The sequence below is a fragment of the Gymnodraco acuticeps genome, unplaced genomic scaffold (genome assembly GCF_902827175.1).
Source record: "Gymnodraco acuticeps unplaced genomic scaffold, fGymAcu1.1, whole genome shotgun sequence".
Lineage (NCBI taxonomy): Eukaryota > Metazoa > Chordata > Actinopteri > Perciformes > Bathydraconidae > Gymnodraco > Gymnodraco acuticeps.
Window position 1 is genome coordinate 3,068,949 of NW_022990502.1, and position 16,477 is coordinate 3,085,425.

The 16,477-nt window shown below is 39.0% G+C and overlaps 1 protein-coding gene across 1 annotated transcript; it reads right to left on the bottom strand.

Annotated features, from left to right (window-relative positions):
- Positions 1 to 254: 254 nt before the first annotated feature.
- dgat2 (diacylglycerol O-acyltransferase 2) lies at positions 255 to 12,749 on the bottom strand. The gene is made up of 8 exons (XM_034226847.1): positions 12,494 to 12,749; positions 10,418 to 10,546; positions 10,048 to 10,155; positions 9,522 to 9,592; positions 6,130 to 6,334; positions 4,157 to 4,331; positions 1,964 to 2,166; positions 255 to 1,743 (listed from the first exon to the last, which is right to left on the bottom strand). Exons 1-8 carry the CDS (start codon positions 12,531 to 12,533, stop codon positions 1,589 to 1,591), a joined length of 1,086 nt encoding a protein of 361 aa, XP_034082738.1. The 5' UTR covers positions 12,534 to 12,749; the 3' UTR covers positions 255 to 1,588.
- Positions 12,750 to 16,477: the final 3,728 nt, after the last annotated feature.

Below are 16,477 nucleotides of genomic sequence, written 5' to 3' on the forward strand. Positions count from 1 at the left end.
TTGTCAAACCCTTGAGCCAGTCAATAAAATTGCTGTGCAGTCAAATACTGTATATATGATTCTGTCAGATGATCTGATATACATGTCTTAGCCTGACAGCTTTTGGCAGCATTTGTATGGTTAGGGCTTATTTTGAGTTTCCACAGTGGTCATAATCAAATAATGGATTGTCTCGAGGTAAATTTGATAAAATATGTAAATATATGAGAATTGGGTCAATGTTTCCAAAAACAAGACAGACAAACACACACATCTTCTTCTCAAAACATACAAAAGTTTAATTTAAATATCAGCAGACAAATGATGCCATTCATCAAATTGACAGGCCTATTTATTTTTTGCAATTTTCCTGCACATTGATTACACTGCTCTTTATAAGAAGGCACAATGGTGAAACCAGAATAAGCTTCTCTTCAAATCACAATCTTAGCATGTACTGCTCATCTTTGTGTACAACATGACACAAGCTTACTTAGATAATTTCCAGGATATATATTATTTTCTTATATACACTCTTATTTAAAAAAAAAGTATTAGTGACACCCTCTAACATATCATAATGCTTGTATTAACACTCTTTTAATCCCTTTCTTTTCAATTATCACCCATGGCACGGTTACAAAGTGATTCACTGTACAGTGGAATCATCCAACATGCAGGATTTTAACCAACAATCGCTTCCGTTGGATATGCAACATGAGTTTTTTGTTGCATACACAACACAAAGCCATCCAGACCTGGACAACAGTGGGACAAAAAAGGGAAATCAAGCCAGCATGTTGACTGTCTTGGAAGAATATCATATCAAAAGGCACAAAAACCTCAGAAGGTAATCAGCAATACAAAAAGTGCATCAGAAATATCCATTGAGGGACAAACTCTAAAGTTTCTTCCACTCTACAGAATACAATTAATACTTCATGGCATTATACAATCGTACTGTGCACTCACAATATAAATCCACCCTGCAGAACTCCTTCACCGGTGGCTTTCATACATGTGAAGTACATTCCTGTGTGGGGACAGCAGACGTCTTTGGCTCAATTAAAATGTGGGTTTATGATCCCAATAATAAAGTGGTATCTTCCATTTGCATTGGTTGTGCATTTCGTATATAACATGATCTGAAAGAGCAGAGGGAGAATGATATGGCTGCATGAGTGCAACTCAGCAAAAGCGTTGGCACTTCTCTCAAGTCCTGCGTGTGACTCTAGCTCCATCTAGTGGAACTCCGCCCCCTCTGCAGTGATAAGACAGCCCACACATGATGCCTTTATTGAGCATGATAATAGAAACATTGGCACGCTTTTTGATGTGGGATTTGATGTCCAACCAAGATGCTTAACCTGATAACAGCAGCAAAGAGAGGTGACTGTCCTTCTAACCTGCCATTTCCTGAGAAGCAAGCATTCCTATTTGTGTGAATCCACGCAGAGAGCAAAGGTTTCTATAGCAAACATGTAATTTGCAGTCCAGAGATATAAAAAAAGAGGCACCAAGATATGATGGGGATGGGTTGGGGAAATGTGCAGGAGGGGCTTGAAAGGTGCGGTCACAGTTCAGACGTTCAACATAGACCCCACCCTTTTCACTGGATGTACAGGACGTCGCTCTCTTTCAGGCCAGAGCGGGTCTTGTACTTGTCAAAAAGGCACTGGAGAGACTTGATGTACATTGTATGGTACAGATCCACCATCTCGTCAGTTGGATCCTCAATTTTTGGCACTGTGATTGGCTCCCCAACTATAACAGAAGAGGAGAGGATTAAAACAATGCGTTCATCAGACAAAGTACAGTTGAAATTCTCAGAACCATAAATACAGCCTCGAAGTCACACATAGCAAATATCGACTTTGTCCCGTCTGTTAAACTGTCAACTGTAATGTACAAAAATCGCAGAGTTTGTGGACACTTTGCAACAAGTTGTGATTCCCTTTAACCAAACATTAGTAGACAAACCTACCTATGGTGGTGATAGGCTTGCCATAAGGCACGATGCCACAGGAGTCACCAAAGAACAGGCCACATCCATGGAAGAGGCACGGGGCAAAGCCTAAGATCTTCTGCAATTTCTTTTGAAGATATCTCCAGTAGGTCCCCTCCTCGAAGATCACCTGCTTGTAGACATCGTTCTCTCCGAAGGAATACACGGGAACCAGGTCGGACCTGAGGAGACACAGAGGAGGACTTAACCATTGTCCCTACATGTACTCTCAAAAAAAAGAAAGTGGGGTTGTAGATTTTAAACATCTAAAATCAACAAAAAATGTAATATTGAATAAACATTAAAAAAGGGTTTAGTGGTAGAGACTTTATAAATATAAAAAATAAAGACAAAAAAGCTATTAAACGACTATTACCCTAAAAGGACTTTTTTAAACGTGTTATGCCATTATTTATTTGACCTACATTTTTTATTTGTATATATCATATTCCCTGCATTTACTTGGTCACTTACAACATTCTCTGCAATATTCAGCTTATTGTCATTTATTTGACATGTATATAGTTTACTTCTCCTGCATTAGTTGCACATTGGTCTTGCAACATAATCTGCACTATTTTATTCAACTCTGTTTCTTCTTGCACTATTGTATTGTTTTTAAATGTGTTTTATTGTTTTATGTCTTATATATATATATATATTTATATTATGTTGCATTGTTGGAGGAGCCTGGGACTTAAGATCTCCTACACTGTAGCTGCTGCTGTGCATATGACCATAAAGCCTTTGAATCTTAAATCTTGAACAGTCTGTATATATATACTGTATATAATATGTAAATCTATTGGCTTTGAAAACTATTTTGGCACTTGAAGTCTTCCTTTAAATCAATGTTCATCTGTGATAACCATCAGAACTGGATGTTGTATTTTTAATATGCACGTCTCTACATCACTGACAGGCACAGAGAAGAACAAAATCATCCAAAAAAGTATTTGTTGTGGTGATCATGATTCAGTCATGTACTCTGAGTCTTCTGTAGTTTCCAGTTTGCAAAATCACAGACATTTCTCATGTTTGCGTGCATCCACTGTAAATTCAGAGTTATTGTTGGTGAACAGCCAAGGTCTTGTTGGGTAAGCAGGTACGATAAGGTTCATGTAATCACTTGCTGTTGCCTTGAAAATAAATGTACCTTGATCTGTAGCCAAGCTTCAGATGTAAAATGTGATCAGTTGCTCAAACATTTCAAAAGAAGCTTTTGCACCGTTAAACTTTTGGAACTCCTAACTTAATTACTGCTCAATGTAAATATTTGTGGACGTTTTTCATGAAGCTTGATTACTTAATTTAGTAGGTCCCAACCTTTTTGTTGTATGACTTTTTAAAGACATTCAAAGTGAACTCACAACTCTTCATCAAATGTTACTTATCCTGGGAGCTGTATGCACACTCACACTGTTGCATTAAAGTTGTTTAAAGATGAAACTAATCAGAAGTTTACAAACCAAAAATCGAAATGTCCCAAAAAAAACAAAATGTTGTTGAGCAGAAAATAGATGTTTAGCAACCAGAAAATATCTCATTCCATCTACTTCTGATAAAGTGCCTTTAGATACATTTGTGATAATACATCATTACAACTATTTACAACATTTACAGTGCAATGCAACTTAAGTGAACTTAATCAGCAGTTTAAATCTCTGTTCTATAAGCATCAAAGCCAAGCTAAAGACCCAGAAAGTTAACCCAAAGGTAACTCAATTCACTTCCGAGGCTTATTTCAGCTGGAATGCTAACTTACAGTAGCTGTTATGAATAAAGTTGTGCATTATTGCACAACTCTCTTAGTATGTTCTAAGCTTATTTGGTGAAAAGCCAAATAACAAGGCTTTTTGGGGCTAATAGGACAACAACATGTCCTTTTATAGAACAGTTTGTTATAGATATGAATGCATGATGGAGGTTAAGGCTATCTCACCAGTCTGACCCTTCTGAAGGCCACCAGCAGCTCTAAGCTTTACGTAGCACAACACTGCACATTCATAAAAGATTTGCTGAGGCTCATTTAACCCTTCTGGGAGTAATACTCTTTTAAAATGTTCATTCCACTGAGTCACTACAGCCCAGAGAATGCTGACATTTTCACGTTCAGTTCCGATTTGGTCCCGGCTGTGGTTGGTTAACTGAGCGTGTGCTTGTTTGTCTCACCCTTTCTGCAGGGCCAGCCTCACAAAGCCTTTGCGGTTCTTCAGGGTGACGGCGTTAACGCCCGGTGCACACTGCAGAGACTCCGCTGCTCCTCCAACAACGATGACCACAGCGTTCCCCGTCCCGTTACGAGACAGCAGATAGTCAATGGAGTTCTTGTTCACTGGACAGATACCTGAGAGGGACAACAACATGTGGAAAGATGATTAAAAGTGGTAAAGAAGTATTGCAGGGGAAAATACACTGACTTGTCTATGTATTCCTATTGGACCCCTTTAAAAAATGTATAAAGATATTATCATTCTCAGTCTTTTTTGGACTTGAATTGTTCTTAATGCTAGTGATGTTACGTATTGCGCCGAGGCTTCGGAGCGTGTGTCGAGTAATCCCAGAAGCTTTTTGTGAACCTTGTATCGAGGCTTGTATCGTTTTGTGCCAGTGACGTCATCGATAACAAATGATCGCCTCGCTGCCTGTCGATACCACGTGACTGCTTCACGAAGCCATTCAGATCGGTTGAACCACAACGCTCATAATACTTATGGATGTATAATAAGAACCATATTACCCCTCCTGTACCCGGGCCCGGTGACACGATGGAATCAAGAGAGCTCAGACCCTCACTCATATAGAGGTTGGAACATGTCATAAGTATAAATAGATACAAGCATAAATAAATGTAGGAATAAAAACATGAATAAATATGTTGCAGTGTTTTCAAGGAGATTCAGTGTGTGTGCTGTGGCTCAGCTGGAAAGCAGTTGACTCGTGACCGCAGGGTCCCTGGTTCAACGACTGAACAATACGTATTTTTTGTTGTTTATAAAAGCTACAGCTAAATGAGATAATGTAGTTAATAATGTATTCTTTGATATGGTTTAGCCTTTCTCAGGCTACAACATGGTTAAGTTTATGAATATTATTAAGAAATACAAATCCCTCTTTGCAATGTTTACCAGCCTCCTTAGGATTTTCAATCACAATCATTCAACTGGAATAAATACAATATTGTTAACATGAAAATATGATTTAATGTTCGTTGTTTAGAGTTATTCTAAGGCTTTACTCAATGGGAACTCGGTATGAGATAGAGCACACTGTTGAGATGTCCAGTCTGCCTGTTTTACACACTTTGACCAACAGGGTTGTGTTCAAATGAAGCCCATGATGAAGCCTCATGAGATGAACCCTTTTGCCAACCAATTGGCTGGAAAGCTTCAAAGCTTCATAAGGCTTCATCTCACCATCACTACTTAATGCATTCATATGCAGCAAAGCCCACACGTCTAGCACTAAGGGTGTAAGGATATGCCAGTATTGCTAATAAGTGTGAGAATTAAAAAATGTAATTTTGATATCCCAGCACTGCTTAAATGATTCCTGCTGATTTGTTATGTTCTCTCTTTGTCCTAAAGAATTTTGAGAGCAATTAATTTCCTGGACAAATAACGCACAATAAAGAAAGTATTAGAATGCGTTTTTACATGTTCATAAACATTGCAATATAGTTTTTGTGAATTATTTTTGTCTTGATAATAGTTTGGTGAAAAATAAATATTGTGACGGCAGTACCACCAAAATAAAATGAAACTAATTAAGCTAAGCATGTTGAAAACAAAGCGATGTTCAAAATCTGACCTACTGTATTGCAGCTCAAATAACATTCCTTAAATACAACATAACACAAAACAATTATACGAAGGCATAGAAGCTTTTGGAAACAACAATGTCCAATGTGCAATGACCTTCAGTAACCTCTGAGTGTATGTACAGTATCTATGAGTAAAGCTGAAGCGCAAACAGCCCTGAAGAACAGAACAGTTAACTCTCTATCAATCAGTCAAATCAGCAAATCCAGGTAAACAGAACCATTCCAGCTGCGCAACAGGACAAAGGTCCGCTCTCTCCCAGATACACTTATCAGTATCAGACTTTAAGAAGAACACACTCCAGCACTCTCCACTTCCTCTCACCTCCAGACATCAGGTAGTCTCGCAGCACGGGCATGCAGAAGTTTCCTGCCAGGGTGGCCAGGGAGGGCTTGATGCCCGGGAATTTCTTAGAGAAGCCTGTAGCCTCGGTCCCAAAATTGCAGAAAGCACCAAAGCAGAAAATCCCGTGGGGATGGTAGCCAAAGATGTAGTTCCGGTTGGGCAGCAGGTTGTGGGTTTTAATGAGCTGGAGGAGAAAAGCACAAAGAGGAGCAGTGTGAGGCTCCTTCTATCCCTGCTAGACCGGGACCATCTGACCAGAGAGATGTCATGTTCCTGGCCAATATGGCTGAAAGGGACAGAAGCTGTGGGCCTTTCTCTACTAATACTTATTATTATTTACACTATAAACTACACCATGTTCTCACATCATCTTTAGAGGTTTTTGCCCGGTTGATTTTGTTCCTGGATCTTTTTGTCCGTGTAGATCTCTTTGTATCATTGTTTTGTGCCACATGTTTTATTCTTATTTCATTATAATCCTTAAAGTTGATTTATTTTACGATAAATCAACACACCTTACCATTATTTGCTAAAAAGGTAATTATGCTACAACCAAGGATTATTATTATCGTTATTGATTAATCTGTCCATGTTTTTCTACCATCATCGCTTGGGCTCTAAAATGGAAGAACATGTTATTATTATTATTGTTTATTTATTTTTGTTTGTTTGTTATATTATTATTAAGTAAGAATGACCCTTTAAAAAAGACGATAAGAATAATATACAGAAATATAAACCTGATTGAAAATAACTATAACATATTAAATGATTAAAGCATGCTAGTTTACATATAAGCAGCACTGCACTATAGTATGTTCAATTAAAAATGTGATAAATAATAAAATCAGCCGTGTGCTCCTGTCTGTAACCCTCCTACACACAATATGTCCGTTTTTTTAAATATGGTAGGAAATATGCAATATACATATGAAATAGCACAACAATACACAACACGGTAACTGCCATCTATCATTCCACCTAATCAATAAATTGTCACAACCACTTGTAGGATGAGTTTGGTGCACAGCTAATGTTATAGTAGATCAAGGACAGTGTTATCAGCCTGACCCCAGCATGCTCTCCTCTGCCTGCTCAGGAACACTCGTAAAACCCTGACCCACTATACATGGTGTACATGTTGTATTGGTAGCAATAAAATACAACTTTAAACATTAAGCTATATTTTGACCTCTTGTTGTCATGGTGAACTTGTCAAACTGCAGAATTCATAAGAAACCAACTGATGTGCACGGTAGACTTGGATTCGTCACAATGTGTACACACAGCTGCCTTGGTAGCTAGTCAAACAGGAAGGTTGCATAACCACATTAGCAGAGAGATCACATTAAAGATCTCCATAGTGCCACAGGACTCCACCTGATGCTCAGATGTGAAGGTAACATGTAACACTTCATATAGTGAAAGAAAGATATGCAGGTTACTGCATCAGAGCACCAACACATTACAGACTCTGTTTCCAGTGTTGGTGCAGACAGTCCTCACTCTGTTTTTAAGGCTGCTTTGGACTTTGACCAAATAGCTTCCAGCTCACTAGCCAAATGGTTATGATAGATGAGATCACTTGCCCTGCAATCAATTGATGCCCCACAGATATATCCTGCTGTCTGTCAGTCGCAGGGCGGGTTCATTCATGTGTGTTCTCTTCAATTCACTTCTCTTTTTCACTTTTGGATAGGTCTTAGGTTACATGAAGGTTACATACAGTAAGACATATTAGTATCATTATTATGAATGACTTTGTATCTTACTTACTTCTCTGTCAAAGCGTCTTTGAGTTTTTATAAAAGCGCTATATAAGTCTCTTGTATTATTATTATATTTATAACATTATGATGACAAACATGGTTGAAGTAAGGTTAAGGTGATCATAAGTCAAACTAATTTATTTTTGTTGTTAATTTATTACGGTACAATGAGCACATTTTGCTTTTACTTTTAAATATATATACATATTTTTCTTTATTTTATTGGACATTTTACTTCTTATGTATATGTCAATATATTTGTTTTGCTTTTTATTGCACATCCTCACTTTAACTTCTTTTCTTGGTAGCTATATTTCAATTATCTTTTGTCAATTATTTTTTCAATTATTTTATTCTAAAATGGAGCAACTGTCACAAAACCCAATTTCTCGCCTGATAAATAAAGTCTTCTGATTCTGATCATTGTTGTGCTCTCATCACTTAACGCACATTGTAACTGGCTGGGTGAAAAAAAGAGTGGTCACATCAACCCACAGAGAGTGACTATAAAGAACATACTGTGCAAATCAAAGCCATGAACAAAGGTCACATGTAAACAGTCTGGCTTCAAATTCCTCCTCCTGCGGTAACTCTCTTTGTTTTTTTAAAACTCTGTGCAGTAGATAAACTCATCAACAGCTGGGAAGGGATTTTATTCTCTGAAACATTGTCAGTAACTCTTCATTCCCAACACATTAAGTTAGAACATGATGGAATCACACAGGTTGTGTTTCATTAGCATTATGAGGCTCAAACCTTCAGTGATAGCATTCACAGTTGTGAGATATACTTAGTATCTGTCAGTAATTGGGCAACTCACAATGATTGATCAATTGTGTCGTCAATGAAATGCCACAATATGTCGTCAAAAATCCAATCAAATTATCCCCATCTCCCAGGAGACAATATCATAAAGTTTACAACATTTCAGTGTAGAAGCTAGAACCAGAGGATAATTGGTACTTTGTCTTGATTCAAAATATTAAATGAATAACCAAAGTGTGTTAATCCACTTATCAATTCAATCAGCTCTGGTCTGAACAAAAGTGATGATTCAAGCAGAAATCCCATGACAACTGACTGAATCATGTGGCGCCCCTATAAACTCGCTCTACTCATGACTTTTGGATCTTTAGCAACTGCTGAGTTATGCACCCCCCCCCCCCCCCCCCCCCACACTGTCGATGTTGACGTGCGAGGGGCTGAATATGCAGTGGGCAACACCTGAGGGCAAAACAAGCTCAGCGCTGCTCCTTCGCCTATCAGGTGGGACAAAGTCTAAAACTCTCAACCAACGTCAAGCAGTCATCATAATCAACCGGGACGAGGTACAGCATGTAGCCGGCAGCTGATACCGATCCTCCCTGATAAGCTTATCTATAATGATAAAGCTTTGCATGGCTGGGAATCGATGAACTGGCTAAATCATACTGTACTGACTACCCTAAGCATGATCACTTTTTTGCGTGGGAGCACAAATGTTTTGATGGTTAATTTCATTACTGGTTGGATTTCTAACATCTTCATACAGCTACTGTTATCTTGAGTTTTTAAGATGATAAATTAGCAGTCTATGGTACACCAAGAAACTGAGTCGCCTACCCTGACTGGGAAGTAGTCCCGGAAATATGTCCACACGGTCCAGTTCCTCACCCAAGAGGACCTCCTGCCACCTAAAGAAGACATTACAGATTAGAAATCACTTCACTACATCAAAACTACAGCTAAAGTGTTTCATTAGCATTCATCTGCAATAATTGATTCATAAATAATTTAGTTTATAAAAATGTAAAAAATATATATAAAATGAACACACAGGGTAACCTGTTTAGAATAATGCTTTTTCAGTCTACAAAAATAGTTTCCATTCATTGACAACATAACAACATTTAGCAAAATGCTAACGTCAGTATGCTAATATAGGAATGGTTAACCGGCATGTGTTCAATGTTCACAAGCTAAATCTGGCTTGTTAGCATTTGCTTATTGGCATCTAACACAAAGAACAGTGCAATTCTGATCATGCCTAAACATATTTTAAAATGTCATCATCATCTTTCCTCGTATAGGGGTAGAATGTGACTACTGTGCATCATCTTTTTTGTCATGGTCATCTTAAATGTCTTGCCTTGTTTTGGGGTGTTCCAGTCCATGATGAGCCAGGCGGTGTACATGGCAGCAATCAGCCAGCAGTCAGTGCAGAACATGTAGATAAGCAGCACAGTGCAGGCAGCACCTGGGAGAGAGGATGACATCAAGTGTTTAAATACAGATGTCATTCTTGCAGATGACCTACAAATGAAAGGTTTAACTGAAGGCTTAGATATTCTGTGGAAGGCTGAGAGGTACAGGAGTCAGACACAGAATCCTCCGTGTGCAGCTCAGATATATGACCTTCTTGACATGAGTCTAATGAGACTACAAGATAAGTCTCCCATGTTCCTTTACTTTCCTAAGGCTTAAGTAAAATGAGCCTACACACAAACACACTGGCTCACCCAAGGCTAAGAAGCTGAGGACCCACTGCAGCACAGAGATGACCTGCAGATGTTTTTCCATCTTGGATCTGCAGGGCCAAAAAGCCACGGACAGGTCCTGCAGGGCAGAGAGGATGCTGGAGCCAGTGCCTGGAGACCAAACAAGAGACAGTAGCAATAAGAGTTGTATCAAAATGATCAAATGTAATAATACTTGTCTTTCGTCCTTTTTTATAACTAATGCTGTTGATGTATTGTGATTTTAAGAGTGTATATTATCATCTGGCCAGGGACAACAGCTGGAATTATAAATGATTGCTAAAGCTGCCCCATTTACTGTTTTGTGTGACAGTTGATCAATGGGGACTGTCTACGATACTATAAACAAATAAACTAAACTAATATCCAATTGGGCGGGTTATTAAAGACACAGTTACAGAAGCAGATGAGAAGGATAAGCGATGCAGTCGTAACAGTCCTAGTAATGCTATTTGTCCAGAGCTGGACATCAAACTAAATATTGACCTCCACACAACACAGCAGCCCTACATCCATACTCATTTCAGCCCTCTACTCACCAGCTGTTTTCAGTCACCAGCCCATGCTAGTAAAGCCATGAAGCTACAGAATATGTGTGCGAAGATGGAGCGAACAGTACAAGACACATTAAGAACAGCTGAGGCTAGTGAAGTGCGCACACAGACAGACAATAAGAAGAAGAGCTTCCCTCCTGTAAAACACGGTCATCTAATCCCATCTGTGAACACTGCAAATAACCCACACTGGACTGCTGCTGGTAATACCTGTGAACTATGATGCTATGATGGCTTAAAGGCTATACAAGCGTGGGTGTGTGCCAGTGGCTGATGGGGAGAGACCGGAGAATTGGCCGGGATGCTGGTCACAGCTGAATCGGCCTGCTTACAGCAGTCCCACTGGGTGCCAGATCAATGTGCTAACCAGACGGAGAGGAACACACACTGACATGTCCTGTAGATGAAGCAACAGGTGGAGCATGGGCTCTTCAGTCAAAAACAGCTTCTTTCTCTTTCTTTAGAGATGGTTCCACTCGCTAAAGATAACAGCCTTGATAGACTCATCTACAGCAGCAGAGTCTGCTTAGAAGTTCATATGTTTTAAAGTCTGGCATGAAATAATACTGAAACACCAACAAAAACACTGAGAGATATGTTTAGCTATACATGTTAAATTGTTCATACTGGCCATAAAGAGAAAACCATTTAAATGTAAGTGATGAAGGAGCAAATCTTCAGTAGTACTTTACCAGAAAAGGCTCTCAGTTCAAACTTGATCCCCTAGTCATATGTTGGACAATCACGAACATTTAAGCTTCTCAATTTAACTTACATTTTCAATATTTCACTGCAGAGAAATTAAAAAATGCGATGCACATCAAACTGTGTTTGTTGGACTTTGTTAGAATAAGCAATAACAACCACATAGCACAAATCCAACATATTATACATGCATGCAATGAGGAAAAGCCATTTAATTTGAGTAACCAGGCACAAAATCCACAGTCAGGAAAAGTCTATAAAGTTCAAACTTCTCCCATGAATCCCTTACTCATATGTTGGACATTCACAAATAACTATGATTTGAACCGTCATATATATCTAATATTGTACTGCAAAGACATGCAAAATAGGGTTCATATACAACTCTGGACTTGAAAGCAGTATGTTCAGTGACAAAGTGCAAAATCAGCATATTATATGTCGATGCAATTAAGAAAAATCGACTTCAAGGTTAGTAAAAGGGGACACAATCCAGTCTTTACAAGAAACTCTTTCAGGTTAAACTTTTATCGAAGAAAGAATTCAAGACTTTATTTTAACTGCAGAGAAAATGCTAACTTGGGATGCACATAACACTGTTTCTTTAACTTTATTGGAAGCAGCATTCACAACCACAAACATTTACCAACATACATTAGGTAGTGTGATATTCAGGACTAATCCCCTTTAAAATCACATGCAGTGTTATGGTAGTGCATTTTGGACATGTGTGTCTGTCACCCTCACAGGACTGTGTATCTGCTCTCCGTAAATCAGTTCACTTCTCCAGAGCTCTTACCTTTGAGGGCGCCAGAGTACGCAGCGAGGATGGTCTTCATAGCTGAGCTTCAGGATGGAGAGGGGGGACTGAGAGAGGAACGCTCAGATGTTGGTTTGCGGGCTGTCAGGATCATAAGTCCAGCCTACAGCTCCTCGGACACGGCTGCCTGCGACTGCGGCTCCCCGACGCGTAGAGCCGGCCTTTAACGAGCGGGGGAGGAGCCTGGAGCCGGGTCTGGGTGGATTAATAATAATGACAAGACGTCTGGACGGGATGCGGGGGGGGGGGTGTCTGTATTTATTGGGGCAGTCACGTGGGTCAGCTGGGAGCAACATGGAGCAGGATTTGACCATTTGACCATTGACCCTGCCTCACCTCCTCACAGGTGGAGATGGGAGGAGTGGGGGTTTCAAACATGTTTGTTTTTTCCTAAACATTTTCCTTTCCTTGTTATTTTACAACATACACTATACTCATGAGGACATGGTTATTTATAATGCTACTAATGTTAGTGGTAAATGTACTGCAATTAAATAGCATGTTTCCATTCTTTGCAACCTTTCAAAGCCCTTTTACTTTTACATTTACATTTTAGTCAGCATTCACCCGTTAACACAGGGCCGGCCCTCGGCATAGGCAGTATAGGCGAATGCTAAGGGCGCATCAACCCATAGGGGGCGCCGGAAAAAAAAAAAAAAAAAAAGTTAGAAATTACAAATAATTATTATTTTTTTTTTCATAATACACAATTTCCCGATTTTGGATCAACAAAGTACATCTTATTATCTTATACTAACAGAACTACGCGTACAGCGCCCATAAACTATGGCACACCCCCCCCCCCCCCCCAAAATCAAGTTGAACTGCCAGTCCCAGTAAAAAGGTTTATGTGAAATTGTTCTTTTTTTTAAATAATGGTTTTAGTGTGCAATTATAGGTTTTAATTTATTTTGTATTTGTATTTGTATTCATTTAAAATAAATCAAACTCCCAAAAAACATACACAGCTTCTGTGTGCTTTTATTAACATTGGAATTTACATTGTAAGCGGCCGCGGGGGTGAGAGCTTTAGAGAGCTCTCTCCTGAAAGACTGAGAGGCTCTGATAACCTCAGCTCAGTGAGGTAAAGGCACACCTCTATATGATCATTATAGTTATAAAAAAATAAGAGAATAGGTGAAAAACAGGTATAAAATACTGACAGTACAAAAAAGTTGTTATTAATAAACAAGAATACAGTTTGAAAGGGGAGTGATTTGTAAAATATCCATAAAGAAAAAGAAAATCTGTTTACAGTTCTGTTTCATCTGGGTGTTGAGAGATGTATCCATAGATCTCTTCATGTTGCTCTCAAAGTGCACCAGATTGATGCTTTTAACTTCAATATTTAAAAAAAAAAGTCTTCCCGGGGGCATCTTTCTGTTTTGGTGGTCATGCCACTACCGGGGTGCGCCAGCTAAAATCTTGCAAATTGGTCAGGGCCGGCCCTGCGTTAACATACATTCATACAGAGGCCAAACAAGGGGCCACCTCAGGGAGACTGACATTCACAAACATTTCCACACCGTTGGCCATCGGGAGCAGTTTGGGGTCAAGTATTTTGCCTTAGAACAAATCGATATGTTGACAGCAGGGGATGGGATCAAAACACCGACTTCAGATTGGTAATGTTCTCATTATCATTATTTTTGTTGTGTTGCGTCTTTTTGAGAAATGCTATACTGCTAGAAGTTTCTTATTGTGTTCCTATTGAATGCCTTACAACACATGTTGCACTGCCCTAAATATTGTTGCAGAGATGTTGCACTTGTTGCTCTGAACGTGACTTCAGTGTGGGCAGCTGTGGGTTCAGTTGTGAAAAGTTCAAACTACCAGGTAAGTCTTCTGACAGGCTGCCAGCTGGCATGGCACAGAAACTCACCACACCATGCAGGACCTGCTGAAGGTGGACAGAACAATGATGTACAGCTGCTGGCAAACAGCTAAAGAGTAGGTCAAGAGTTATATAGTGGTGCGGGAATGAGTCCTAAAAAACACAACTGAGTTAGCATTTCAGCACTTCTGGTTAACTCAAAATGTTCCGCGACATAAAATACCCAACCAGTATTTAGCTAACTTTCTGCACAGTGAGAAAGAAAATAGTTCCTTCATGAAACTGCTCATGACAATTGTCAGTGATTTAATGAATCAGTGTGTATTTGCTGGATCAACTCATACTGAAATTCGACAGTTCTGACTCAAACTGGGGTATCAATTTAACACCACAATACATTCCCAGGTCGCTGACCTCTATAACCTTATCAAATTCAATATTAAACCCAGTGTTTACTGAGGAAATATTTGCACTTTATATCAAATAAAAAGTTCATCCCAAAAAGTTGAACTGATAGCACATGTTCAGTGGGATCAGGCCCAAGAATCAGAACTGATTTTGGCTGAAATGATTCATACAGTCCTTGACATGAGATAACAGTTGAGAAATGAACCATCCATTTAAACTTCAGTTACATAATCATGCATTTACAGTCCTCGAATATCCCTTATGCTTTATTTTCAGTTCGGTCTGGTTCTAATTGCTATATTGACATTGATTGTTCTTATAAAGTCCATTATGGTCCAGATGTCATGAATCAAAGTGTTCCATTCAAGTCTATTTTAGTTTAGTCTAGGCACAAACATTATTTTTGTATTATGCAATACCTCAATAATTTCACCTGTTTACCATGTTTTTCAGTGTTCCATGTTGTTATATAATTCCTGCTGTGTATTGTATTCTGTATCTGAAGAAAATATACCAAATTATCTATACGACTTTATTACCATGCAAGATTCCTTCCTCATATCACGCCACAGTTGTACATATGGTACATATGGATATTCTCAGGCAGTCAGTGTTTTGTTTTCCTTGAAGAAAAAGCCAAGATAAGATGTGACCCACAGGAACCTATATTGTTTTGTACCTTGAACACTGTCTTCAAAGAAGGTCGATCATGTTGTGAATGTAACCTACAGTAACACACTCCACTCCTAGAGGAATCTGGGACCAAACAATGTTCAACTGTGAAGCCGTTTTGTCTGAGAAGACCCCAGTGTGACACATGAATACTTTAGTGTCATTACTATTACACAGAGCATGCAGCATTAATCATTGTGTTGTCTATGTTTTCTTGTCATTATGTCCACTACTATGATTTGTATGTCACTGTGTTTAACATTGTTTGTTGTGACGTTATGATTACAGCTCTGCAGGATATGAGCTGTTGGGGATATATGAAACAAATAGGTCTCCTCTGATAACGATTGTCAATAGAGGATCAGCTTTTGATACAGTTGGTATCAAAGACAGGAATATTACAATAAATTACATTTCATTTAGCTGATGATTTATCCGAAGCTACTTACAATAAGTGCAGTCAACTATGAAGGTACAAAGTCAAAACAGCAATCTGCAGTTACATTAGCTTTTAATTAGCCAGACCATTGAGAGTGCTACTGAAAATGCTACCGAAGTGAGAAGGTTTTTATTTGTATTTTATTGACCAATGTCTAGTAGGAACTGATGGGTTGTATGGTTTAACCAGGTCATGGATGTAGGGAGGGCCTGATCCAATCACAGCACTGCAGGCCGACACCTGTCTTGAATCAGAAAGTGTGTTTACTCCATTAAATGTTTTTTTGTTCCATTACAGGTTGGCCAGTCTTGTCCTAACACACCACCACATACTTACTGCATCATCCTTTTACTGGTGTTTTCCCTTCCTAAAAATGTCCCGAAGTTTCCAATTATTCATCTCTCTTGCATCACAGTAAGTATTTTTCTTTTAGTCAGCATTTTAATCAGCTCAACACACACACACACACACACACACACACACACACACACACACACACACACACACACACACACACACACACACACACACACACTAACCTTGTCCAGACTGAGTTGAAAGCATCAGGGCATTGTCCAATATGTCCTTTCATTTGGAAATATCAGAACCC